The sequence below is a fragment of the Erinaceus europaeus genome, chromosome 2 (genome assembly GCF_950295315.1).
Source record: "Erinaceus europaeus chromosome 2, mEriEur2.1, whole genome shotgun sequence".
NCBI classification, from domain to species: Eukaryota; Metazoa; Chordata; class Mammalia; order Eulipotyphla; family Erinaceidae; genus Erinaceus; species Erinaceus europaeus.
Genome location: NC_080163.1, coordinates 17,240,199 through 17,266,147, shown reverse-complemented (window position 1 = coordinate 17,266,147; position 25,949 = coordinate 17,240,199). Strand labels below are relative to the sequence as shown.

The 25,949-nt window shown below is 43.4% G+C and overlaps 1 protein-coding gene across 1 annotated transcript in view; it reads left to right on the top strand.

Moving 5' to 3' along the window:
* The window catches only part of LOC103112541 (uncharacterized), a 48,059-nt gene that overhangs the window by 7,614 nt on the left and 14,496 nt on the right, over positions 1–25,949 (top strand). Inside the window, exons 2-4 of the mRNA XM_060171280.1 lie at positions 2,646–2,891; positions 5,899–6,121; positions 21,575–21,771. Of these exons, the coding sequence (XP_060027263.1) occupies positions 2,646–2,891; positions 5,899–6,121; positions 21,575–21,771 (666 nt within the window). The remainder of the gene's footprint in view (positions 1–2,645; positions 2,892–5,898; positions 6,122–21,574; positions 21,772–25,949) is intronic.

Sequence of the window (25,949 nt, the reverse complement as noted above, 5' to 3'; positions counted from 1 at the left end):
CTCTACTGGGTGAGCTATCTCCCACCTCCCTCCGAAGGTTTAAACAAATGTTCCATAGGCGTCGGGGAAGGGTTGGCAAGCTGCCTGCCCAGGTGCCGTATGAGGCTACAGGTGCCACAGGAATCTAGACACCAGAGAGACTGCTAACCACGCTCAGCCTTCCTGCAGCAAAGAATTGTCCAGCCCCGGTGTATCTCCATCGAGGTGGAGGAACCCTGGGTCCGAGGGAGGAGAGAAGTTAGTAATAATCCTCTCTGGACTGCGGATTAGGACTGGGAGAGAAAGGATGACCTGAGAGCAGGCAGTCAAGATGAGATGTGGGCGCTCTGCTGGACAGATAGGGATACTCCCCATGGGACGGCCCCTCGTCTGTTTTATGTGACCAGGCAGGTTGAGATGGGAGTGCTTCTATCTGAAATTAAAATTCCTTGTTTTAGTGTTTGCTGTGGGAAAAGTGGCCGGGGTGATGAGTTCTGTTCCTACTCAGTCTCTGTGTTTGATTGGTCGAAGTGCAGTGGTCAGGCACAAGAAAATGAAGTCATTTCTTTGATCTGGCAAAAAAAAAAAAAAAAAAAAAAAAGATCGCCTTGAGGGTGGGTAAATTCCCACTTAATAATGCACTTTGTAACGCGGTGCCTCATACCTGAGTACTCACTTATTTGTCTAGCTAAGCACTTACCTGTATTTCATTAAGTTATTTAAATGACCTTGTCGTACAGCTGAGTTACTCAGCAGATCTCTTAGGTGAGAAAAGGTCACAGTAGTAGTAGTAATCGATCCTTCTTGGAAGTCCAAAGTTTGATCTCTGGAGCGGCTGTGTTAGCCTCCTAACCAAGAGGCTTCACACACCAAGCGCAGGAGCGCCCCCCCCCACCGCCGCCGCCGCCTCCTCCAGTCAGCCCAGGCATCCTCCCCTGCCCTGCCCTGCCCTTTCTCCTCTTTAATCCTTTTGCCTTTTCCGCTCTAATTGTGCTTACCCGGTTACCTCAGGAAAAATCTCTCCCTCTCTCCATTTGCATCGCCCAGATGGCCCAGACAGTCACTGGGTAAGCGTAAACCCTTGAAAATAACACCAAATCTTCAGAAGCACATTTTTGTTCCAATCCCCTGACTTGCATTTCAGTAACTTTACTCTTTCATGAAGCTTTCCAGATAGACAGAATACTTGTTTATTTTTACGTTATTCTGCTGTCCTTTAGTCACAAGTGTTTAAACAATATAGTTTGCTAGTTCATATCTCTCCGGAGGCAAGTTTCTAAGGAGTTGATAGACTCTTGGACCACAAGTCTGTTGGATTTATTGTGTCGTTCAGAGAATACTAGTTTGTCAGATTTCATATAACTGACTTGTAGGAGGACTTACGAAAGTCAGCCTATTTGTAATTTCACAGTAAAGTAAATTAAGTTCTGTGACGTACACATGAGGGGTCACGCTGAGACCCTACCTCTTCCCTGTCTCACGGTGCCATGCACACGAACACTTGCAAGATGCTGGTAGCAAACCAGATGAGGAAATCAAGGGAAGGAGATGACTTGGCAGCAGAAAGCTTAGGAGTCAGGAGTGTGACCCTTGTGTTCAGGTTCTGCCTATGCTGTCACCAGACAAGTATGGTTGTGTGTTTCTAGTTCAGTTTTTTCTTTTTTTCATTCTTGCCACCGGGGTTATCACTGGGGCTTAGTGCTGCCGCTATATAAGTCCACTGCTCCCAGTGGTTGTCCCCTCCCCCCCCCTTTTTTTTATTAGACAGGACAGAGAAATTGAGAGGAGAAAGGGGAGGTATAGAAGGAGAAAGATAGAAGCATCCTGCTCCTCTTGCAGGTGGGAAGCAGGAGCTTGAACCCAGGTCCTTGCTTATGCTAACATGTGCCACCACCTGGCCCCCTAATTCAGTTTTGCAAGTGAAAAGATAAATACCTCCCATACAGTTGTTTTTGGGAGAACAAAGTGAGACAGGACACCTCCCTCGACTACTTTAGTTGTCTGACTATCATCTGTTGTGAGGAAGCTTATTTCGTCTACTCAACTTTTTTGTCTTTTTATGTGAGAGAGAGAGCCAAATATCAAAAGGAAAGGGGGAGATAGAGAGGAATAGAGACAGCCCTGCTTCATCAATTGTGGCACTTTCCCCCTGCAGTTAGGGGCCAAGGGCTTGAACGTAGGTACTCGCATATTGTGCACTCAGCTAGGACCCCTAGTTGACTTTATTTATTTATTTATTTTTGTTGCCCTTGTTTATTGTTGTAGTTATGAGTGTTGTTGATGTCATCATTGCTGGATAGGACAGAGAGAAATGGAGAGAGGAGGGGAAAACAGAGAGGGGAGAGAAACACAGACACCTACAGACCTGCTTCACTGCCTGTGAAGCGACTCCCCTGCAGGTAGGGAGCCAAGGGCTCAAACCTGGACCTTGCGCTTTGAGCCACGTGCGCTTAACCTGCTGCGCTATCGCCTGACCCCTCCTACTTGACTTTTAATTGAACTAAAGTCCGTCTCTCATGTTCTGGTCACTGGTGGAAATTTAAAACATGAAATTACTTCTGATAGTAAAAAAAAAAAAAAGTCCTCTATATGGCCATTTTAACAGGAAACCTGATTAACTTCTCAAACTTGTTAGTTGCAGTGGTCTTTTTTCTTTTCCTTTATAGGTGATCACTGGCGGTCACTATGATGTAGACTGTCGGCTAGAAGATCCCGACGGCAACGTGTTATACAAAGAGATGAAGAAGCAGTATGATAGTTTCACGTTCACAGCCTCCAAAAATGGGACATACAAGTTTTGCTTCAGCAATGAATTTTCTACTTTCACGCACAAAACCGTGTACTTCGATTTCCAAGTTGGAGAAGACCCACCTTTGTTCCCTAGTGAGAATCGTGTCAGTGCACTTACCCAGGTAAATGAAAAGTTAACACTGGAATGTTGGTAGGCCGTTAGGGCATGAAGGCATAATTTAATACCTACTGGAACCCACTGATAAAATTTTGACAGGAACAGTCTTTCAAAAAAACCTTTACCTTAATGGCCCATCACGATAGCTCGCTGAGTTAGTGCGCTGCTTTGTTGTGTGCTCTGCCCAGGTTTGAGTTCTGCCCGCACTGCATTGGAGCAAGCTTCAGTGCTGTGGTCTCCTTCACTCTCTCTTCTTCTGTCTACAAAATAAAAAATACTATAGAACTTACCTTAATTGTTCCCAGTACGTTAAGCAGCTCACAGAAAACTTTTCGACTTCTTTTTCTGAAGACTTGTCAGAAGCTCTTTATGGGCTTTCAAATGTAAAGAAAATAAGCATTAAGGGGCCAGGCGATGGCACACCTGATTAAGCACACACATTACAATGAGCAAGGACCTGGGTTCAAGCCCCTGGCCCCCACCTGCAGGGGGAAAGCTTCACGAGTGGTGCAGCAGAGCTGCAGATCTGTCTCTGTCTCTTACCTCCCACTTCCCTCTCAATTTCTCTTGTCTCTATCTAATAATAAATAAATTAAGTAAGTAAGCACTAAGATAGGACGGTCGCTTAGTTAGTAACATTATTAGGGAAACTAAATAGCGCTTCTGCATGCCAAGGCATTTCCTGCTATTCATAGAGGAATGTTATTGCCATACCATAGCATGTTGATAGAAATGGCAGCAAAATTTTAACTGATATTTAGATAGTCTACAAGGTAGTTTTAGTCTACTTCTTTATTTCTTTTTTAATATTTATTTATTCCATTTTGTTGCCCTTGTTGTTTTATTGTTGTAGTTATTATTGTTGTTGTTATTGATGTCGTCGTTATTGGATAGTACAGAGAGAAATAGAGAGAGGAGGGGAAGACGGGGGGAGAGAAAGAGAGACACCCACAGACCGGCTTCACCGCCTTTGAAGTGACTTCCCTGCAGGTGGGGAGCCAGGGGCTCGAACCTGGATCCTTATGCTGGTCCTTGAGCTTTGTGCCACCTGCACTTAACCCGCTGCGCTACCGCCTGACTCCCATTTTATTCTATTTCTTAGTGTTGCTCAAGTTGCTGTTACAGTATATTTTGTGTCACTTAAGGTAAAATATTAAAAAGTAATGGTGAGTCCTTAACAGTTCAGAGTTTTATTTTGAATCAGTAAGTGAAAGAGAGGTTTGAACTTGATGTATAGCTGCTATTTCCCTTTAATGGAATAGCTTTCAAATTACTTTCATGCTTATTTTGATAGACCTTTATTAAATGTTGGCATTCTTTCTTTTCTATTAATGGTGATTTATGGTGGTGCTGGATTGAGTCTAGGACTTCACAGCCTCAGGCATGAAAGTCTTTCGCATTGTGCTATCTCCCCAGCCTACTTTATTTTTAATGTCTGCCTCAGTTAAAGTTAACACAACTTGGGGCCAGGTGGTGGTGCATCTGCTTGAGCACATGCGTAGCCAAACAGAAGGACCCAGGTTCATGTCCCCAGTCCCCACAAACAGTGAAGTGGTACTACAGGTGTCTTTCCTCTTTTCCTCTGTCTCTACTCTCCAATTTCTGTCTGTCCTGTCAAATAAAAAAAAATTAAATTAACACAATCTCAGGCTTTTCCGTTTTTTTTTTTTTAAAGATTAATTTATCTGTTTGTTATTAAAATGACGAGAGAATCCAGAGATTGCCTCCAGAGCCTCAAGAGTGCATGTCCTGCGGCATGATAGGTTGTGTTATCTCCCCAGCGTTAAAAGTTCTTAATACTTGGCTTGCAATATAAAAATCAGTGCAGTTTAATAGTTACGCATGCACTCCATCACCAGGATTAATTTTTTAGCAGCATAAAAATACTTAACTTGATTCAAACCAGAACAAAACTTAGTCCTCTCAAAGCAGACGCTGTTACTAATGTGTAAAATGTAAGGTGTCGTTAGATGAGGAGTAGCAATTTGGTTACACAGTAAATGAAAACGTAAAGCCTGTTGTGAACCCAGTACCTGCTGGGTTAGGAGACAGTCACAGAAGAACAGTTCTGCTCTCACCTGTCACTTTGAGATTCAAAAGTTAACAAATATCCAAAAAATTTTGATAGTCCTGATCCAATGGGGCTGGGTGCATTCTGGGAGGCAGCACAGTGACTCTGTGGTGTCGGACTCTAAAGCTCGAGGTCCTGAGTTCGGCCCCTGTGCCAGAGTGGTGTTCTGGTTCTCCTGGTTCTCTCTCTCCCCACCCCTTTCTCTTTTTCATATAAATAAGTAAATACATTTTTTAAAATAGTAAAGGTTAGGCTGGGCTTTCTCTCACCCAGTAGAATATGCCACGCACAAGGCCAGGTTTTGCTCTCCCCAGCTACCCACGGGGCCACCGTGGTACCACAAATGGTAAAATGGTGCTATGGTCTCTCTCCCTTGCTCTTTCTCTGTGGGGGTTGGAGGGTGGGGGAAGAATTAAAAACAAAAACAAAAAAACATGGATTCAAAAACAGTGAGATTTTGCACCATTTTAAGCTCCCAACGTTTTTAACGTTAAAATAACTTTTAATTGACTCAGTCAACTTTTACCCCATATTTGCTTGGTTCTAGATTTGGATTTGGATTTATCCAAACTCACTAACCTGCCTTTCTCTCCTCCTAAGTTCGTTCTTTCTCTTTAAGAGACTTGGGACTTGGAACTTGATAGCCAACAGCCTTGACTCCTAAGTGTTGCTGCTGCAGTTAGTGCTCCCGATTCCATCATACAAACGCCGCAGCTGTGGCATTCTGTTTGGGGAAAGCCAGCGCCTCATGGCAACACTAGTCCTAACCAGTTGTCATTGTGGACATGAACAGAGGACTGCACTTTCTGTCAGAAATTAGTGAACTGGTGAATTGCCCATTAAAGGAGGAATTGCGATCAAATTGAAATTTAGATAACTCTGTTGTGTGGATCGTAGAGGTACTCCTAACATGCTAACAACTGAAAATGTTTCTCGTTAGATGGAATCTGCCTGTGTGTCAATTCATGAAGCTCTGAAGTCTGTCATCGACTATCAGACTCACTTCCGTTTGAGAGAAGCCCAAGGCCGGAGCCGAGCAGAGGATCTAAATACCAGAGTGGCCTACTGGTCAGTAGGAGAAGCCCTCATTCTGCTGGTGGTTAGCATAGGGCAGGTATTCCTTCTCAAAAGCTTTTTCTCAGATAAAAGAACCACCACAACCCGTGTTGGATCATAACTACGTTTTGAGAAATTGATGCACCATTGCCACTATAATATTGCTGTCCTGTGATTCATTTTAGGTACAGAAGAACTCAATATTGGCAACATATTTTTAAAATCTTAATCACACTTGGGGGAGATAAACAGTGCATATCCCCAAGCTCTGGAAAGGACACCTTTTTTTATTTGGAAAAGTAGAAAAAACTTTGGAACTTATTTTGGGTTATTCATGTTAAATACTCAGCACCAGTGATCCCTTTTCTTGGTTGTTTATATGTATTCTTCACACACTAAACTTTGGTATTTTGATTCCTTTTAGTCATTGCAAAGTACTTTTCTTATAGGTAGTGGATATTTTTAAGACCCTTGATTTAATGTCTACATGTGTTGTGGAGGAAGAAATTGTCTTTTAATTGTTTATAGTAAATAAAGCTTTGTTTTTAAGAAAATCAAATGTGATTAAGTTATAACCCAAGCCCTGTTCTGCAGAGTTTTGTTTTATGGGGGGAAAGGGTTGGAATCATCTACTATAGAGATGTTAGTTACACATTGGTCTAATTTTAAATTGATATAGCCTGGTATAATTTATTTCTCACTAGCTTGGGGAAATGTACGGTTTTGGTTTTTAGTTTCATTTTATAATTTATAATCATATAGGTTTTTTTCATAAAGACATTCTTACTACACAGAAAAATAGTATATTTCAGTAACATCATAGAATTTATATAGGCCTTAAAAATCAGACTGTTATAACAAGTAGAGTAATTGAAGGCACTACAACTAGGAGCAGATAAAATGAGAAACTATTTGTACACATGACCTCTTCAGCACTTTTACAAAGAAAAGTAGTCTGTTGGAAGTTAGCATTTTAATTGACTAATTTTGGCTTAAATGTCCGATTCATTCCCAGCTTATATCAATGTTTGTAATTTAAGTGTCATGAGAGTGCCATACATTTTGTTATAATCTCTGTGAAGCTCAAAGAAGATACTCTTTTTTGGCTTTTGATTTTTTTTTTTCTGTCATTTGTACACTTTTGTTATCAGCCCTAACGTAATTTCTACATGTAGACTGCTACATTTCTTATTTGATCATCTTCATGGATTGTACTGCATTTAATGAGTATTAAATAGTGCTTATTCTGTACACTATAGGGTTTAGAATATGTATTTTGTAATTTGTATAGATTGAGTTGACTGAAATGAGATTTTTGTCCAAAGTATTCTAAGTAAAATGCAAGATAATGAAAAATTGTATAGGTGTATTTAAAGCTTTCCTGCTGTTAACAAAACAGTTATTGCAGCTGCTTTTGACCATGCCTCGCTGCACCCCTCAGAAGTGACAATAGTGAACAAGGCAGCCATGTTGTAGAGACTTCAATACGTGGTACCAGAAATTACTGTTTGGATAGCAGTTCTAATCACTTACCACTGTGACTAGAAGTTAACTCTTAATTCTGAGCTGTGTTAGAAGGCATATGTACACGTCTGCATGCAAAAGCAAAAATGAATTCAAATCATCATACTTGCTCATTTTAAATGCTGCATTGTAGCAACCAGTGGAAGTGTTTTCAGTCCTTTAACTCAAAAAAAATTGTGAAGACCAAATAGCAACCCATTGTCAGTGAATTAAGTACTAAAGTTTAAGGTTTTTGCAAATCAGTGTTCTTGTATTGGAATTGTTCTACAGCTTTGCAAGTATCCCTCCCTCCATAGTTAGATCTGAAAATTTTAAACACTAATATTGACATTCTGGTAAGCATGGGCATATGTAAAATGTTCTTTTCTGATTGTCTACCCGCTGCTTTGTTCAGTTTCTTAGACCATAATTAAGCAGCCAGGTGTCAGCAGTGTGCCAGGTTCGGCCTAAGTAATGTACTTATATGAGCTCTGCCCTTCAAAACTTTCCAAGTAGATTACTTCTACAACTGAATTTTGATGAGACATAGATATATATTAAAAATTTTGAAGTTGCCACTGTTACCTGTTAGAGAAAATAGTATGGGCTTAGTCTGGTCGGCATGAAACTGGTTGGTGTTTGATGAACATAAGTGGCTGTGTATATATAAATTAGACTATACATATCTAGCCAGACATAAATGTGATGTCAGGACATTATTTTTTCTTCCTCCCATTCTATAATTAGTAGGTCAGTTTGTCAATCTTTTCATAACTTGTTGCATCAGTTTGCGTTGTTGCCCAGATATTTGTTTGAACATGTAATGCAGAATACATACTTACACACCATTCACTGTATATATTTCTTAAGTAGATCAGTGGAAAGGGGCTTGATACAAAGTTTATACTAAAATCTCAACTGTGTGATAATATATTTTAGTTAATACTTTGCTAATGAGCTAAACATTCTTTTTTCTATTAAACAATTGGTTTGTGGTTCAAAATTTCATTTTGGCTTAATGATAACCAACTGAATGATGGAATAAAAATCAGTTTTATTCTTTGAAAGATTTAATTTAAATCTGTACTTTACATTTTTGCTTAGTTCATAAATGTATATCGCTTATAGTTAATCAGGACACAGAAGATTCTGTGACTGTGGTTCCCAGAAATTAAACTAATATATAAATAATTCAAATGGGCGTTTATTTATTTTGAAGAGAAAAAGAAGTTTCTCTAAACACGTTTGTTCTGCAAGATTGCACTAATCAATTCTTGTAGAATAAAAAGATCTTTCAACAAACCCTGACTTGTTTCTATCAGTATTTATGCCTTCTAAAGTTTCTTATAAACGTGTAGCTTGGATTACAGTTTCTTAGCAAGACAATTTTTGTTTTGTGTTTGTCTTTGGTATTTTGTTGAAATAAAAACTGGATAAGAAAGACGGTTAAAGAAGAGAAGTACCAGGCTGGAGATAAAGCATAATGGTTATGCAAAAAGACTTTCATGCCCATGGCTTAAGAACCCAGGTTCACTCCCCAGCCCCACTATAAGTCAGAGCAAAGCAGTGCTCCAGTATCTCTTTCTCCCCGCCCCCCACCACATTAAAAGAGATATATTTTTTTAAAGGACCACTTTTAAGTCTCCTCATTTTTATTCATTTTGCATTTCTTTATAAAAGTCAGTTTAGCTATCCTTAAGAAGTCTCTTTTTTATGTGAATTTGCCTTAGGCTGTATAATACTAAGTCACCTCAGTTTTTCTTTTTTTTTTTTTTACCACACCCCCCCCCCCTTTTATAATACAATTACAGGGTATATTCTGGTTCCTAGGTACAGTTCTACAAAAGTGGCAAGAAAATAACACAAAAGTTAGCATTTATGCTATGCCAGATGCTGTATTAAAGCTTTGCTTCTATCAGTAGATCTCCTCTTTGCAGTGTGAATTCGTGATAATTCAGTTTTACAGGTGAGGAAATGGAGGTATAAAAACGCTCAGAGACTTGTCCATGTCACAGGAACTAGAAGAGTCTGAATATGAACCATGGCAGACTGACTCCAGAGTGTTTCTCAACAGCTATACAGTATTGCCTTACAGATAAGTAAGGATCGATTTCCGAAGGCTGAGCTATCCTGATTTCAGTATAGTTGAGATCGCAATTCAATGCTATAGTATAGCTTCAGAGTCAGAGTCAAGTGCCAGTCATGATCATATGACCTTTCACAAGTGATTTTAACTGTATAGTTTAGTTTCTTCGTCTACTATCTGTAATGAGGTGTTCACCCACCACTATGATCAGTACTTATATAAAAGTAATATAAGTAATAAGTTTATATTTTTATCTTTTAAATTTTATATTTTAAATCTTTTTATTTTATTTCATTTATTTTTTGCCTCCAGGGTTATTGCTGGGGCTCGGTGCCTGCACTACGAATCCACTGCTCCTAGAGGCCATTTTTCCTATTTTGTTGCCCTTGTTGTGACTGTTATTGCTATTGTTGTTGTTGCTCGACAGGACAGAGAAATTGAGAGAGGAGGGGAATAAATTCTTTATTCAAGTCATTTGCCCTTTTGTTTGTTGGGTTTCCATCCTTTTTGATTGGCAGGATCCCTTTATTCAGGACAATAATCCTTTTGTTATCACTATTTCAACTGTCTTCTCACAGTTTGCTTCTTATCATTTTATTCCTAATAAAATGTTAGCAGTCTTTTCCTGTTTCATGACATTTTTATGTCTGGTTTAAGAGATTATTCTCCAGGAGTCGGGCAGTAGCACAGTGGGTTAAGCACACATAGTGCAAAGCACAAGGACCAGTGTAAGGATCCCAGTTCGAGCCCCCAGCTCCCCACCTGCAGTGACGTTGCTTCGCAGGTGGTGAAGCAGATCTGCAGGTGTCTGTGTTTCTCTCCCCTTCTCTGTCTTCCCTTCCTCTCTCCATTTCTCTCTGTCCTATCCAACAATGACAACAGTAACAACCGCAACAATAAAAACAACAAGGGCAACAAAAGGGAAAATAAATACATATAAAAAATTTTAAAATTATTCTCCATCCTAAATTTAGGATTGTCTTTACCTGTACATTGTTCTAGAATGCATATAATTCCGTCCTCCACTTGAATTGTGTTTTGTTTATGACAAGATACTTAATTAACCAGGTTCTTTTGTATTCTCTCTCTTCCCTGTTTTTTTAATATTTTTTTAATTTTTTTTTTATCACTGCTTAGCTCTGGCCTATGGGGGCATGGAGAATTGAACCTGGGACCTAGGAGCCTGAAGCATGAGAATCTGTATAACCATTATGCCTATTTTGCTTTCTCCACCCCCACCCCCACCTAACCAGGTTATTTTGTATTAACTGAAAATGTCTTTCTCTGTTGATTTGACATACCAATTTTCTGTTCATTTTTCATAATCACCTATTTAAATGCTTATGTTTCAGAGCTTTTCAACCTTTTTCATGTACTGGCTTCTACAGCAGTTATATTTTGTCTTTTTACTAAAGCTTTTTGGCATTTGGTTAGTAAGGCAATTCTTCATTAATATACAGCTTGAAAATTGGCACACTAAATTACAGTAACATAAGATATTAGAATCTTAATAGCATTGTTCATAATCTATGAACAATCTTCTTTCTCAACTTTTCTTTCTGTCATCACTAGGGCTTTACTGTTGTGGGGTCCAAGCAAGGAAGACAACTAGAGACCAAGGTCTAATTATGGAGTTCATTTCCCGGCCAGGGGCTGTCTCACAGCAATGGAGCTGTTGAGAGCGGCCCCAACCCTTGTTACACAGCTGGTTATAAAGGCAAAAACCACAACTATTGCAAGTAAGCAGGGTACAGAAGCTCATATATGCAGTTAATTTTAGCACCCTAATTAATTTCGAACTTTTCTTCTTTTGACCCTCCATACCTTCTTAACAGAGAAATCCTCACCCACTACTTCCTCTTTCTTTTTTTTAAAATTTTTTTCATATTCCCTTTTGTTGCCCTTTTTTTTTATTGTTGTCATTGCTGTTGTTGTTGGATAGGACAGGGAGAAATGGAAAGAGGACGGGAAGACAGAGAGGGGGAGAGAAAGACAGACACCTGCAGACCTGCTTCACCGCCTGTGAAGCGACTCCCTTGCAGGTGGGGAGCCGGGGGCTCGAACCGGGATCCTTACGCTGGTCCTTGAGCTTTGCGCCACCTGCGCTTAACCCGCTGCGCTACCACCTGACTCTCTACTTCCTCTTTCTTAAGTATACTGGAACACTAGTGGGGCGTGAGCTTTCCTAGAACTAACTGACACTGGCAGGGTCACTGGGGGACCAAGATGGTGCTCCTCAGGTCAAGCCCTTACATTATGACTCTACTGATTTTCCTTTTTGAGAGAGACAGACACAGCACCAAAGCTTTCTCTACTTAAGTGGTGGCTGGACTCAAACCTGGGTCCCAAGCAAGGCACTACCAGTGGATTTTTTTGCCTTCCACTTCAAGTTAGGTCCTTCCTGCGGTGGGTGGGATTCCTAGGTTCTCATTTTCAGCATTGCCCTGGTAGTGCTATTGTTCCAACCAAGTTGGGGGTTTGATGGGGTTTCAAAGAAGCAGATTCTGACAAAACCACAGACTCCCATGAAACAAAATTCATCAGTTTTTTTCTTTTTCTTTTTTTTTTAAGGGCTCTCAATTTGTTTTTTGCCTTTGATCAATTCCCAGAGCCCTCAAATGACTGTGTTTGACAATTTCACCCAGTTTATATTTGGAAGAGAAAGAATTTGAGGTCACTAAAAAACCCCACCTATCCATTAGTCAGGTCTGGAATGTGATTAAATTTAGAACCCAAGAAGTTAGTCTGTTGTGTTTTCATGGATGCTAGCAGAAGGCACATTCACCAGAAGTGAAGCATCTTGTTAACTCCTGGCACAGCAAGCAGCACTATCCTCAGCATGTTTGCATTATTCCTTTTGCCCACACATCCCATGGGGGTGCGGTGAGGGAAAAATAAATGTTCAGGGGTGGCCATGGCCAGGTGGTGGTACAACTGGTAGAGAATGTGTTACCAAGCCCCAGGGCCCCACCTGCAAGAGTTGAAGCTTTATCAGGAGTAAAGCAGGGCTGCAGTTGTCTCTGTCTCTTATCTCCCCTTCCCTCAGCTTCTGTTATAAAATAAATAAACGTGAAGATTATTGAGGTAAAGAGGTAAGGCCAGGCCAGGTAGTGGTGTACCCAATAGAGCACAAAGACCTAAGTTCAAGCCCCCAAGTCTGCACCTACAGGGAGGAAGCTTTGCCAGTGTTGAAGCAGGGCTACAAGTGTCTCCGTTTCTCGGCCTCTTGTGTTTTTGTTTGTTTTGTTATTTATTCCCTTTCATTGCCTTTTTTTATTGTTGTAGTTATTGTTGCTGATGCTGATGATGTTGTCATTGTTGGATAGGACAGAGAGAAATGGAGAGAGGAGGGAAGACAGGAGGAGAGAAAGACAGACACCTGTAGACCTTCACCACCTGTGAAGCGACTCCCCTGCAGGTGAGGAGCCAAGGGCTTGAACTGGGATCCTTAGGCCGTTCCTTGTGCTTTGTACCACCTGTGCTTAACCTGCTGTGTTACCGCCCAACTCCTGGCTTCTGTGTTTTTAAAAATAAATAATATGGTTGGGGGAGATAGCATAATGGTTACGCAAAAAGACTCAAGCCTGAGGCTGCACAGTCCCAGATTCAGTCCTTTGTACCAGAAGATAGCTGAGCAGGCTCTGGCATAAAAAAAGTAAAAATAATATATAAGTACACGTGTAGTAGCATCCTCTACATACCCAGCAAGGCTTACTTAAAGGTAAGGACAACTGTCTTCCTCTGGTACATTTGATATAAAATGTTTAATAATTTATTATCTTTATTTAAACACAGCACAGCTTCACTGCTTATAAAAATTTCCCCCTGGAGGTGAGTATTGGGGCCTTGAAGCCCAAAACCTTGTACATGGTAGCATGTGCTCAACCAAGTGCGTCACTCCCTGGCCCCATTTTTCGTAATTTCTTCTTTTTTAAAAAATCTCTTCATTGGGGGATTAATGGTTTACAGTTGACAGTAAAATCCAATAGTTTGTACATGCATAACATTTCCACATAACAATATATCCCCCACTAGGTCCTCCTCTGCCATCATGTTTCAGGACCCGAACCCTACCCCCCACCCCAGAGTCTTTTACTCTGATGCAATACACCAGCTCCAGTCCAAGTTCTGCTTAGAGTTTTCCCTACTGATCTTTTTAAACTTCTGTCTATGAGTGAGATCATCCCATATTCATCCTTCTGTTGATCTTATCTCACTCAACGTGATTTCTTCAAGCTCCATCCAAGATGAAGAGGGTGAATTCCCCATGAACCTGAGACTCTGGAGCCTCAGGAATAAGAGTCTCTTTATATAACCTTTATGCCATCTAGTCCTGTTCATATATCTCAGCTTTGCACATAACAATTCAACTCCCCTCTAGGTCCTCCTCTGCCATCATGTTCCAGGACCTGAACCCTTCCCTCCCACCCCTGAGTCCTTTACTTTGGTGCAATACACCAGACCCAGTCCAAGTTCTGCTTTGTGTTTATTGTTCAATTTTTTTTTTTTTTGTAATTGGATTCACTTTATTGAAGATGCCTTTAAAATTTAGATGGAAAGACTTCTGCCAATATTTTCCTCTAACTATTTGTTGGTTTCTGGTCTGACATCCAAGGGGTGTTAAAATCCCCTGGTGTTGTTGTATTGCTGTTAATATATTGCTGTAGCTGTTTCAGTAGATGTTTATGTATTTAGATGGTCTTTCCTTGGGTGCATAGATGTTGATAATCATTAAGTCCTCTTGACTGACAGATCCTCTTAGTCCTAAGTCATGTCATCACTATCTTTTTAATTTTATTTATTTTAAGGTCTGTCATGTCAGATATGAGCATAGCTGTTCCTGCCCTTTTTGTATTCCATTGGCTTGTATTGTAGTGTTCCATTCTTTCACTTTGAGTCTGTGTTTGTCTTGTTGAGTTAGGTGGGGTTCCTGCAGGCTACATATGGTTGGGTTATGTTTTCTGATCTGTCTTCCTACTCTGTGCCTTATAATAGGTGAATTCAGGCCATTGACATTTATTGACAAAATAGAATGAAGATACATTAATGCCATTATTGTAGATTTTTAGAGTGTTCTGATATATGGCATGTTTATGATGTTGCAATAGAGACCTCTGTTTATCAGAGACCATTCAGAACTTCTTTCAGGGCAGGCACGGTGATAGTTAATTCCATCAACTGTTGCTTGTCTGAGAAGGTTTTTATGCCTCCAACTAGTTTGAATGACAGTCTAGCAGGATACAGTAGTCTTGGTTGAAAACCTTTCTCATTGATATTGATAGATAACCTTGTCATTCTTTTCTGGCCTTTAGTGTCTGTATGGAGAAATCTGCTGCTAATCTTACGAGTTTTCCTCTGCTTTTCTCTTGCAGTGTTCAAGATCCTTTCCCTATCCTTGTTTCCTTTCATTCTAAATAGGGTATGTTTGGTGTCTTTAGGTCTGGGTTAATTCTGTTTGGGAGCCTCTGAGCTTCTTGAACCTTTATATATTACTTCTTTTGAAGTCATCCCATATGTCTCTGTTTTTGTTTTCCTTATCTTAATTTCTTTTTGAGATCTCTTGCTTCTTTATTAGTTTTCTCTAATTCATCCTCAATCTTGCTAATCCTGTTTTCTGCCTCACTTATTCCTTTTTTAAAATGTATTTACTTTCCCTTTTGCTGCCCTTATTTTTTATTGTTGTTGTCGTTATTATTGTTGTTATTGATGTTGTCATTGTTAGATAGGACAGAGAGAAATGCAGAGAGGGGAGAGAAGGATAGATCCCTGCAGACCTGCTTCACCACCTGTGGGGAGCCGGGGGCTCAAACTAAGATTCTTATGCTGATCCTTGCACTTTGTGCCATGTGAGCTTAACCCACTGCTCTACCGCCCACTCCCTTGCCTCACTTATTCTATTCTCTCTCCCCTCTGTTGTTTTCTGTAGCTTAGCTATTTTGTTACCCTGTTCTAATACTGTATTAGCTTGTTCGGGTAGTTGTGCTCTTAGCTCAGCTATTTCAGCTTTCAGCTCTCTAATCACTTCAAGATAGTGTTTTCTTTAGGATTCTCATTTGCTGTTCCCCCACTTCTGATACTACTTTCAGACTTTCCTCTCTCCTATGACTAATACCTCAGTTGGTGTTTGGATCTTGTCCTCATTCTCATGTACTTCTACCTTTGGGGAGGGGTCATCTTGGCTTTTGTCCTGGTTCATTTCTTCAATTCTCTTTCTTTCTTTCTCTCTTTCTTCATTTCCCTTTTGTTGCCTTTGTTGTTTTATTGTTGTAGTCATTGTTGTTGTTATTGATGTTGTTGGATAGGACAGAGAGAAATAGAGAGAGAGGAAGGGAAGACGGGGAGAGAAAGATAGATACCTGCAGACCTGCTTCACTGCTTGTGAAGCCCCCCCCCCCCCCCCCCCCCCGTGCACAGGTGCGGAGCTGGGGGCTTGAACCAGGATCCTTATGCAGGTCTGTGCACTTTGCACCACATGTGCTTAACCCACTGCACTACCACCCGACTCCCTCTCCAATGTTTTTTCTTTGTTTAACCATTGTAATGGGGTCCCTCTCTCAGTACTATTCAATCCACTAATCACACTTGGCCTGGATTGACTTGTGTCTATGTAAGGTACTTAAAGAGTTCAGTTACAGAAGTTAACAGTTGTTTCAATGTCTCAATCGTTGAGGTGAAGTGAAGCACAGTGGTTGTTAAAGCCTCTTTTGTTCTTTATCTTTTCTGTAGGCTATGGGAGACTGTGGGCTTTTTAACTATAAGCAGATCTTTTATCTTACTCACTACTACCCAAGTGACAAATCAGGGTGGGGGAGAGATAGCACAGTGGTATGTGAAGAGACTCCCATGCCTCAAGGGTCCAAAGTCCCAGGCCCAATTCAGCTTGACAGCATTCAGAGCCCAAGAGGGCCAGCAGTCCTTGGCCCTGTGAGTTTCTAAACAAATCTGTTTGTACTCTGTGAGTTCTGAGGCAATTATTCAACGTGTCTCCAAATTCCTTAGAAGAACAATGTGGAAAGGCTGCCACTACACAGCCCCTCTTCCAGACCACAGGGACTGTAAGTCTCTTCCTGAGTTGCTCCGTCAGGTCTGTGCCCCCACCCCCACCCCCCATGTCAGCACAGGGCCTCCCCGCTGCTGCTCCAGCCTCCAGGAACAATAGCAATGGAAATTCAGTTACATTTGATGAGCCTTAGAGGATAATCTCCTTTCATCCGCAGTGTTTGTTGATAAAACTCAGACCAGACGTGGTGCCTACATTGGCAAACTGCAGGTCTGTTACCAGTCACTCACAAGAAGATAGGGGCTTTTAGCCCCAGGAATCTCTCCGTAGGCCCCTCTCTGTCCATGAGCCACACATGTTTGCACTCACCCCTGGCTTGGAGGGTTCCCAAAGTATTATGAGTCTTGTCTTGTGTTCTCAGGTGAACTTCTTTGTTATTTTAGTTGACTAGGAGAGGAGAGAGATGCATCTGCTGCTACTCTGTAGCCCCGCCTCAGCTCATAATTGCTTAATGTGAACATTTAGATAGCTGATTTCCAGGCTTTGCTGGGATTTATAGTTTGAGCTTGGGACTCTGTTTCATTTTTTCCTGAGAGACAATAAAAGAAACCACAGCACCAAAGCCTCCTTCCATGTGGTGGAGGCCTGACTCAAACCTGGGTTGCACACAGCGCCAAGCAGTGCATTAAGTGAGATGTCACTGGCCTGAACTTGTGCTACTTCTAAATATGTCTTTTAATTTCCACATACAGAGGGTCTTAGTAGTTAATCTGTGAGAGAACATTCTGTGTTATTTCAGTTTTCTGATTATTTTACTTCTGATCTGAGACTTGTTATATGGTTAAAAAAGGGGGGTGGGAGGCAGGTGGTAGCACAATGGGTTAAGCACACATGGCATGAAGTGCAAGGACCTGCAAAAGGATCCCAGTTCAAGCCCCTGGCTCCCCACTTTCAGGGCGATCGCTTCACTAGCAGTGAAGCAGGTCTGCAGGTGTCTTTCTCCCTCCCCCCCCCCCCCCATCTTCCCCTCCTCTCTTGATTTCTCTCTGTCCTTTCTGGCAATGACAACAGCAATAACAATAACAAAAAATATTAATAATAAAGGCAACAAAATGGGGAAAAATGGCCTCCAGGAGCAATAGATTTGTAATGCAGGTGCTAAGCCCCAGCAATACCCCTGGAGGCCAAAAAAATGGCACACCTGGTTGAGTTCACATGTCACAATGTGCAAGGACCTGGGTTTGAGTCTCAGGTCCCCACCTGCAGGAGGACATCTTCGTGGTGGAGCAGAGCTGCAGATGTCTGTCTTCTCTACCTTCTCAATTTCTGGCTGTCTCTATCCAATAAAGATAAAAAGATGTTTAAAAAAAATACATGGTGTGATTTTTGTAATCTAGAATTGTATTAATATTTCATGTGTACTCGCAAAGTTATCTTCAGAAATTGTGTTGGATACTGGTTGTTAGTATCCATCAGTCAGTTCAGGTCATTTATATTCAAATCATGTATATTCATATAAATCGTGTATATTCAAATCGTGTATCTTTACTGATTGCTGTGTGAACATGCTGGACAGGTGTAAGATTATCAGAGAAGTGGTAGGGAGGCCACAGCATTAAGATCTCAGAAATACCAACACAATACCAAGAGTTTTAGGACTTTGAAACCAATTATAAGAACATTTCACATGGGCCAGGGAGATAGCATATTGATTATGCAAGACTTTCAGGTCTGAGGCCTCGAAGTTTAATTCCTAGCACTGCCATAAGCTGGAGCTGAGCAAATCTTTGGTTAAAAGAAAAAGAAAAATAATAAGTTCACATGTGGAGATGCTATTTCTTTCCTGATTTGTTTAGCATTCTTCCCTATTTGCTTTGCTATGGTTGATTCATTTACAATCAATAAACAGATCTAAAACTGCCTTGCCTGTTTGTAGTATTGTATTTACTGTTTTTATTTTGGCAGGCGAGAAATTTTGGATAGAGACAATTCAAGAGGGAAGGAGGACATAGGGAGAGAGAAAGAGACGCCTGCAGCACAGCTTCACTAGGTGGCAGCCAGGGCCTTGAACCTGCTGCCTTGTGCATTGTAACAGGTGTTCAACTACATGTGCCATCACACAGCCACTGCGCTCCCTATCTTCATGTGCACTGCCTCTCTCCTGGATGGGATGTCCTCTCTGAGGACAGGGATCATCTCTGTCTTGTTCACACTACCTCCCTAGTGTTTAGTGCTCTGCTGGCACTTACGTGAGGTGAATTCCAGCAAGGAAGGTAAATGACCGGTTCTCTCTCGCTCGTTCAAGAGACGACGTGACACAAGAGACACCGGGGAGAATTGGGACGCTCTCATTTAATGGCAGATGGACATGGGTTCAAATAAAGATTTAGACAACATTTTTCAAATATGTCAGAAATTACAGGTTTCTTAAAGGTCAGCTTGTCCCTATGGTAAGGGGCTGGTATGACAGGAATTGATGAGATACATAAAGGTCAAGACAATTAGTCTCCATGATGCAAACAACTTAAATTATCCAAAGATATTTGAAAGAAACATAGGGGTTAAACCAGCAGGGTGAGATAGAAGATAAACAGAGCATGGTAGTTATCAAAGCTATAAGGAAATAAAGTTTGGAGTTTCACTGACTGAAGTCAAGGACATGTTTGATGGAGTATGCTGTCTCTAGTGATCAAAAGTGAGGTGACTGTGTGACTATGTGAACTTTGAATGAACCTTAAGGCAGGCAGCCATGTGGCCTGCAGTTAATGGGGAGAGGCAGTGAGGTTTCTGTGGGCTTGAGAGTCTGAAAGGGAAGAAGTAAGTCTGAGAGACTGTTTTTCCCCTTTGCTCATCTCGGTGAGAGAGACTAACAAGGGGGTGTCTTTCCCAGACCTCCATCCAATGATGGGGGGAGTTTTCCCTAAGCTCTGTCAAGCTTACACATAGCCCCACGGTGCACAGTTCCTGAATATTGTGGCATAAGTGACTAGTGTATTTTTAACTTGGGGAGAAATGTTAGATAACCAAACTCATAAGTAATTTAAAGTATTTTCTTAGTACAACGTATGGATTGTACAAAGTCTGGAGCATGAAATGGGACCAGCTGGGACATCAGTGAGTTTGGAGGTTCACTTAACCGTGCAGACTGGGGAGATGAAAGGAAAACAAATGTGTATTGTTAACTCTGTTACTGTTGGTCCATCAATAAAAACACTGGGTGCAGTAGCACAGCAGGTTAAGCACACATGGCGCAAAGCCCAAGAAGCCCGATTCGAGCCCCTGATTCCCCACCTGCAGAGGGGTCCCTTCACAGGCGGTGAAGCAGGTCTGCAGGTGTCTGTCTTTCTCTCACCTCTCTGTTTTCCTGTCCTCCCTCGGTTTCTTTCTGTCCTATACAACAACAACGACAGCAGTAACAATAATAATGACGATAAACGGGAAAAAAAATAGCCTCCAGGAGCAGTGGATTTCTAGTGCTGGCACCAAGCCCCAGAGATAACCCTGGAGGCAAATAAATAAATAAAAACTAAAACATTGAAAAATCACTGATATCAACTGTCAGAAGAACAACTGAGGGTGGGGGGTGGAGGGGTTGATAGCATAATGATTATACAAAGAGAATCTCAGACGTGAGGCTCCAAAGTCTCAGGTTCAAATCCACCCTCCCCCCACACTGGGAGAATGTTAAAGGTCTTTGGGGACTGTTGAAGGTTTTGCAAGAGACAGTGGTCAGCATTGCCAATTGCCAAAGGAGGTAGTAATGAAGGCAGCAAAAACTAAGCCAGGATTTCATAGCAAGAAATTAGGCTAGCGTTGCTGAGAGGTGGAATGAAAAAGAATCCAGGAGATCAGTAGAAAGCTTACTGTGTTGAGTACACACTTTACCCATTCCTCTCTCCCTCTGTCTCTCACTTTCTAAAGAAAAAAATAAGTGTCCTGGAGCCCCGCTTCCCCAGAGCCCCGCCCCACCAGGCAAAGGGAGAGACAGGCTAGGAGTATGGATCGCCCTGTCAACACCCATGTTAACCCGGGAAGCAATTACAGGAGCCAGACCTTCCACCTTCTGCAACCCACAATGACCTTGGGTCCATACTCCTAGAGGGTTAAAGAATAGGAAAGCTATCAGGGGAGGGGATGGGATACAGAGTTCTGGTGGTGGGAATTGTGTGGAGTTGTACTCCTCTTATTCTATGGTTTTGTCAGTGTTTCCTTTTTATAAATAAAATAAAAAAGTTAAATGAAAGGTAATAGGAAAGTTATCAGGGGAGGGAATGGGATGCGCAATTCTAGTGGCGGGAATTGTGTGGAGTTGTACCCCTCTTATCCTATGGTTTTTGTCAGTGTTTCCTTTTTATAAGTAATAAATATATAGCCTGCCTGAAGTGAAATTCTACAGATTTCTGCCCCAGCAGAAGAACCCTAGCAGAAAATAAACGATATTGAAATGTGTTGACACGTGCTTAGTGGGACGATTCACCGAGTAGTTACAGTGCCATTGACTCCCTGCAGAAGCCTGCCTGTTAGTTGGGGGGGGGGGGTGGTTTGTGGGAAGAAAGGATCATGCTCAGCACACTCTGGGGTGATGCTCGAGCGCCCCCCCCCCCCAGACCAGATCACTTATTCTTAATTAGTTGGGGTGGGTTTGTCTGAGAATTGGAAAGAATAGCGATTTCTGAACCCGGTTCTCGGGATGCAAGGAGGATTGGGGGCCTACAGTGTAGACAGGATGCAGTAAGTGTAATTAGGGCTTTGGGGTCTGCTTTTACTTCACTTGCTTCTGCCCCTAACAACCTGCGGACAGCCCGTGTATCTCGATTGTGGGGGGGGGGGGACTTGATTTGGGGGTGGGGGTGGGGGTGGGGAAATTCCCTGACCAAAGAGGAGGTCAAACTGCAGCGACCTTGACAGAGCCCCAGAAAGAAAGGGAAAGCCTACGTGGGGCGAGTGGGAGGGGCTGTCCTCCCCCTGGAGCGGGGGTGCGGGGTGCGCGGCCCCGCCCAGCGCGTGTTGTGGGTGGGGAGCAGGCCCCGCAGCGCCCCCAGCCTGCACAACGGGCCCCAGACAGAAAGGAGAAGCGCTCCGGGCCCCGTCCGCAGCCTGGAGCCGCCCCGCAGCGCGCTCTCCGCGGACCCGGACCCGGGGATCAGGGAGCCCCCAGGGCGGGCCAGGCGAGTCGCGGGCGCGGGTGTCACCGAGGCGCGCGTGGAAGGATGGGGGGGGTGCTAGGAGGGGTGGGGGCTTTTGTTGTAGGGGGTCCTCGCCCACTGGGGGGCGCTCGTGGGGGCGCCGGAGGGCTGAGCGCTTAGGGGGGGTGCAGGGGAATGGGGAACGAACGTGGGGGGCTCTGGGGGCGTTATGTGGGGTGCGGGGGGGACAGGGGACTCTGCGGGGGCTGTGCGAGGGGACTTAGGGCGCTCGTGGAGGTGCAGAGGACGGGGAGCGCTCAGGGGTGCGAGGGGGCAGGGGGCGCTGGTGTAGGGCTCTCGGGGGACTGGGAGCACTTGTCTGGGTGCGAGAGGACAGGGGGCATTTGTGGGGGGGTGGCGGGGGCGCTTATCTGAGAACCCAGGGGACCGGGGTGCTTGTGGAGGGGGTGAGAAGGGACATGGGGAGCTCGTGGGGAGACGACGGCGCTCGTGGTGGTGCAAAGGAGTCGGGGGGGCGCTCGTGGGGGCCCGGGGGTCGCTTATCTGGACTACTAGGGGGCGCTCTTGGGGTGCAGGGGGTTCTGGGGGCGGGGCACTTATCTGGGCTGCGAGGGGGCGCTCGTGGGGTGCAGGGGGCGCTCTTGGGGGTTCTGGGGGCGGGGCGGTTATCTGGAGTGCTAGGGGACCGGGTGCGCTCCTGGGGGGCTATGGGGGGGGTTCTGTGGAGCGCTGGATGGCGGGGGACACAGAAGCACTTGTGTGAATGGCTGGATGACGATGGGGGCTAATGGGGAGGGGGGTCTGGGGGGAGGAGAAACTGGGGGGAGGGGGCGGGGGGGGCGCTGCTGGGGCAGGCCCAGCACAGTCCTGAGACCACAGCCTCGCTAGAAATGGAAAAAAACCTCCATTCTTTTTTTCCTCCCAGGCGGCCTGGGACTCGTGTTTCTCTTCTGCTTTCTTGATCAAAAGCGGATTTGATTTAAAAAAAAAAAAAATCCCAGGGAGGAGGGAGGAGATGAGGGACAGTTTGCTCTTCCTGTAGATCTTACCATTGTGGGGTTGTGGGTTCAAGCCCAGGCTCCACGTGAGGGTGGAATTGAGACAAGTTCCACGGTGCTAGGGGCCCTGTCTGTCCTCTCAGTCTCCGTCTTCTCTTGCCCTTTCTCCCTCTCTCTAAATAAAACTTGAAGACAGTCGGCCTGGGAGACCACGCAGTGCTGTCAAGCATGTGGCTGGCCCTGAGTTTGTTCCCTCATGAGCCATAAGATATAAAAATAATGGGAGGGGTGGTCCAGGAGGTGGCAGTGGATAAAGCATTGGACTCTCAAGCATGAGGTTCTGAGTTCAGTCCCTGGCAGCGCATGTACCAGAGTGATGTTTGACGCTTTCTCTCTCTTCCTAACTTTCTCATTAGCAAATAAATAAAATATTTAAAAATAAATAAAATAAAAAAATAAAAATAAGGGGAGGAGGTTAAGATAGCTCACTTGGATAATACACTGCTTTGCCATGTGTGTGACCCAGGTTCGAGCCCAGCCCCCACCTCACTGAAGGAAGCTTAGATGCTATAGTTTTTCTCAGGCTCTAATAATTATTATTATGCTGACTTCTGGAGTCAGACGCGCTACCGTTGCACTACGAGGTCTACTATGCTGACTTCTCTATACACTATAATTTTCAGGAGTCTCTCAAATTTTTCAAAACACAGACTTAATTTTTTTCTAATTTATTGGATAGAGACAGAGAAATCAAGAGGGAAGGGAGAGAAAGAGAGACAGAGACAGAGACACCTGCAGTACAGCCTTACCATTCATGAAGTTCCCCCCACCCCCCTGCAGGTGGGGACCAGGGGCTCAGACCCAGTTGAGCATAAGCATAAGATGTGCGCTTCACAGGTAGCGCAAAGCACAAAGACCAGTGAAAGGATCCCGGTTCCAGCCTCCGGGCTCCCCACCTGCAGGGGAGTCGCTTCACAGGTGGTGAAGCAGGTCTGCAGGTGTCTATCTTTCTCTCCTCCTCTCTGTCTTCCCCTCCTCTCTCCATTTCTCTCTGTCCTATCCAACAACAACAGGATCAATAACAACAACAATAACTACAACAATAAAACAAGGGAAACAAAAGGGAATAAAGAAATAAATATTTTTTTTAAAAAAAGATGTGCATTTCAGCCAGGTGCGCCACCACTGGGTCCCAGCACAGACTTTCTACCAGACAGGACAAGTAGCTCAGCAGAGAGAGTGCATTATTTCCATGTACCAGACCCAGGTTCCCATTCTGTAATATATGCAAGAGTGGTGCTCTAGTCTCTCTCTCTCTCTCTCTCTCTCTCTCTCTGCCTTCCTTCCTCCCTCCCTCTTTCTAAGTCTAAAAACAATTATTTGGAGAGGCTATATTTGAACATTTTAAAATACAATTTTATTATCTTTATTTATTGGATAGAGACTGCTCGAAATCAAGAGGAAAAAGAGATAGAAAGGGAGAGAAACAGAGAGGCACCTGCAGCCCTGATTCACCACTCTCGAAGTTTTTCCCCTGCAGGTGGGGAGCGGGGGCCTGAACCTGGGTCCTTGCATATTGTAACATGTGCGTTCAAGCAGGTGCACCACCACCCAGCCTCCTGAACACTTTTAATAGTTTGTTATGAATGGAGTTAAGCAAGTCCTTCTTTAAATCAGAAAATACATGATCAGGTATCAGATGAACCTCTTATTCATTCATTTATTTATTTGTTTGTTTATTTATTTTCACCAGAGCACTACTCTGCTCTGGCTTATGGTGCTTTGGGGAATTGAACCTTGGGCTTTGTGAGCCTCAGGCATGAGAGTCTCTCCATCACCATTATGCTATCTCCCCTGCCTTCTCCCTCTTCTTTGTAAAAATTTATTTTATTTATTTATTTTTATCAGAGTGCTGCTCAACTCTAGCTTATGGTGGTGCAGGGGAGTGAACCTGGGACTTTGAAGCCTCAGGCATAAGAGTCTCTTTGCAAAATCATTATGCTATCTATTCCTACCCTTAAAGATTGATTGATTGATTGATTCCTACTAGAGAGGAAGAGAGAACCAGAGCACCCCTCACCCTGACACAGGCACTGGCAGGGATCAAACTCAAAACTTCCTGCTGGAAAGCCCAATGCTTTATCCACTGTGCCCCCCTCCCAGGCCTCTTAACCTTCTTGTGAGGCAAAGTATTTGTGTGTGTATGTGTGTGTATGTTGGGGGGGGCGGGCTGAGGTAGCTTACCTGGGAGGTTGCCTATTCTGTCATGTACACCAATCAACCCAGGTTTTTTTTATAATTTTTTTATATTTATTTATTCCCTTTTGTTGTCCTTGTTGTTTTATTGTTGTAGTTATTATTGATGTCGTCGTTGTTGGATAGGACAGAGAGAAATGGAGAGAGGAGGGGAAGACAGAGAGGAGGAGAGAAAGAAAGACACCTGCAGACCTGCTTCACCACCTGTGAAGTGACTCCCCTGCAGGTGGGGGCCCGGGGGCTTGAACCAAGATCCTTACGCTGATCCTTATGCTTTGTGCCACGTGCGCTTGACCCGTTGTGCTACCGCCCAACTCCCTGTCTCTCTCTTTCTATGTAGAAGAAAGAAAGAAAGAAAGAAAGCCCACCTGGCGTGATAAAACTCCAGGACTGACAAAAATGAAAGCCATTTGGATGTCCTAGCAAAGTAGATCTGACTCACACACCCAGCTGTAGGAAACTCAAGTAGTAACCCCATTAGACTGTTGAGTCATGTTCACCTCGTCTGCTTCTTGACTCATTTGCTTCTAATGGAAAATTTTGAGTTGCCACCAGGGTCATGGCTGGGGCTGGGGCTCGGCGCTTATACAACAGATCCGTTGCTCCTGGCGGCCATTCCTCTGTGCCCCCCCTTTTTTAATTAGGTAGAACAGAGAAATTAAGAGGGAGATAGAGAAGGAGAGACAAAGAGAGATACCTGCAGCACTGCTTCACCACTCGTGATACTTCCTCCCCCAGTTAGGGACTGGGAGGTTTGAACTTGAGTCCTTGCACATGGTAACGTGCACTCAACCAGATAGGCCACCACCTGGTGCTGTGGGATTTTAAAAAATGTGTTCATGCAACACGTACCCACTGGTAAATCTCTGTAAGTAATGCTTCCATCTCCCCCCACCCCTGCCGGCGCCGCAACGTGCCCTGCCACACACACACACACACACAAAC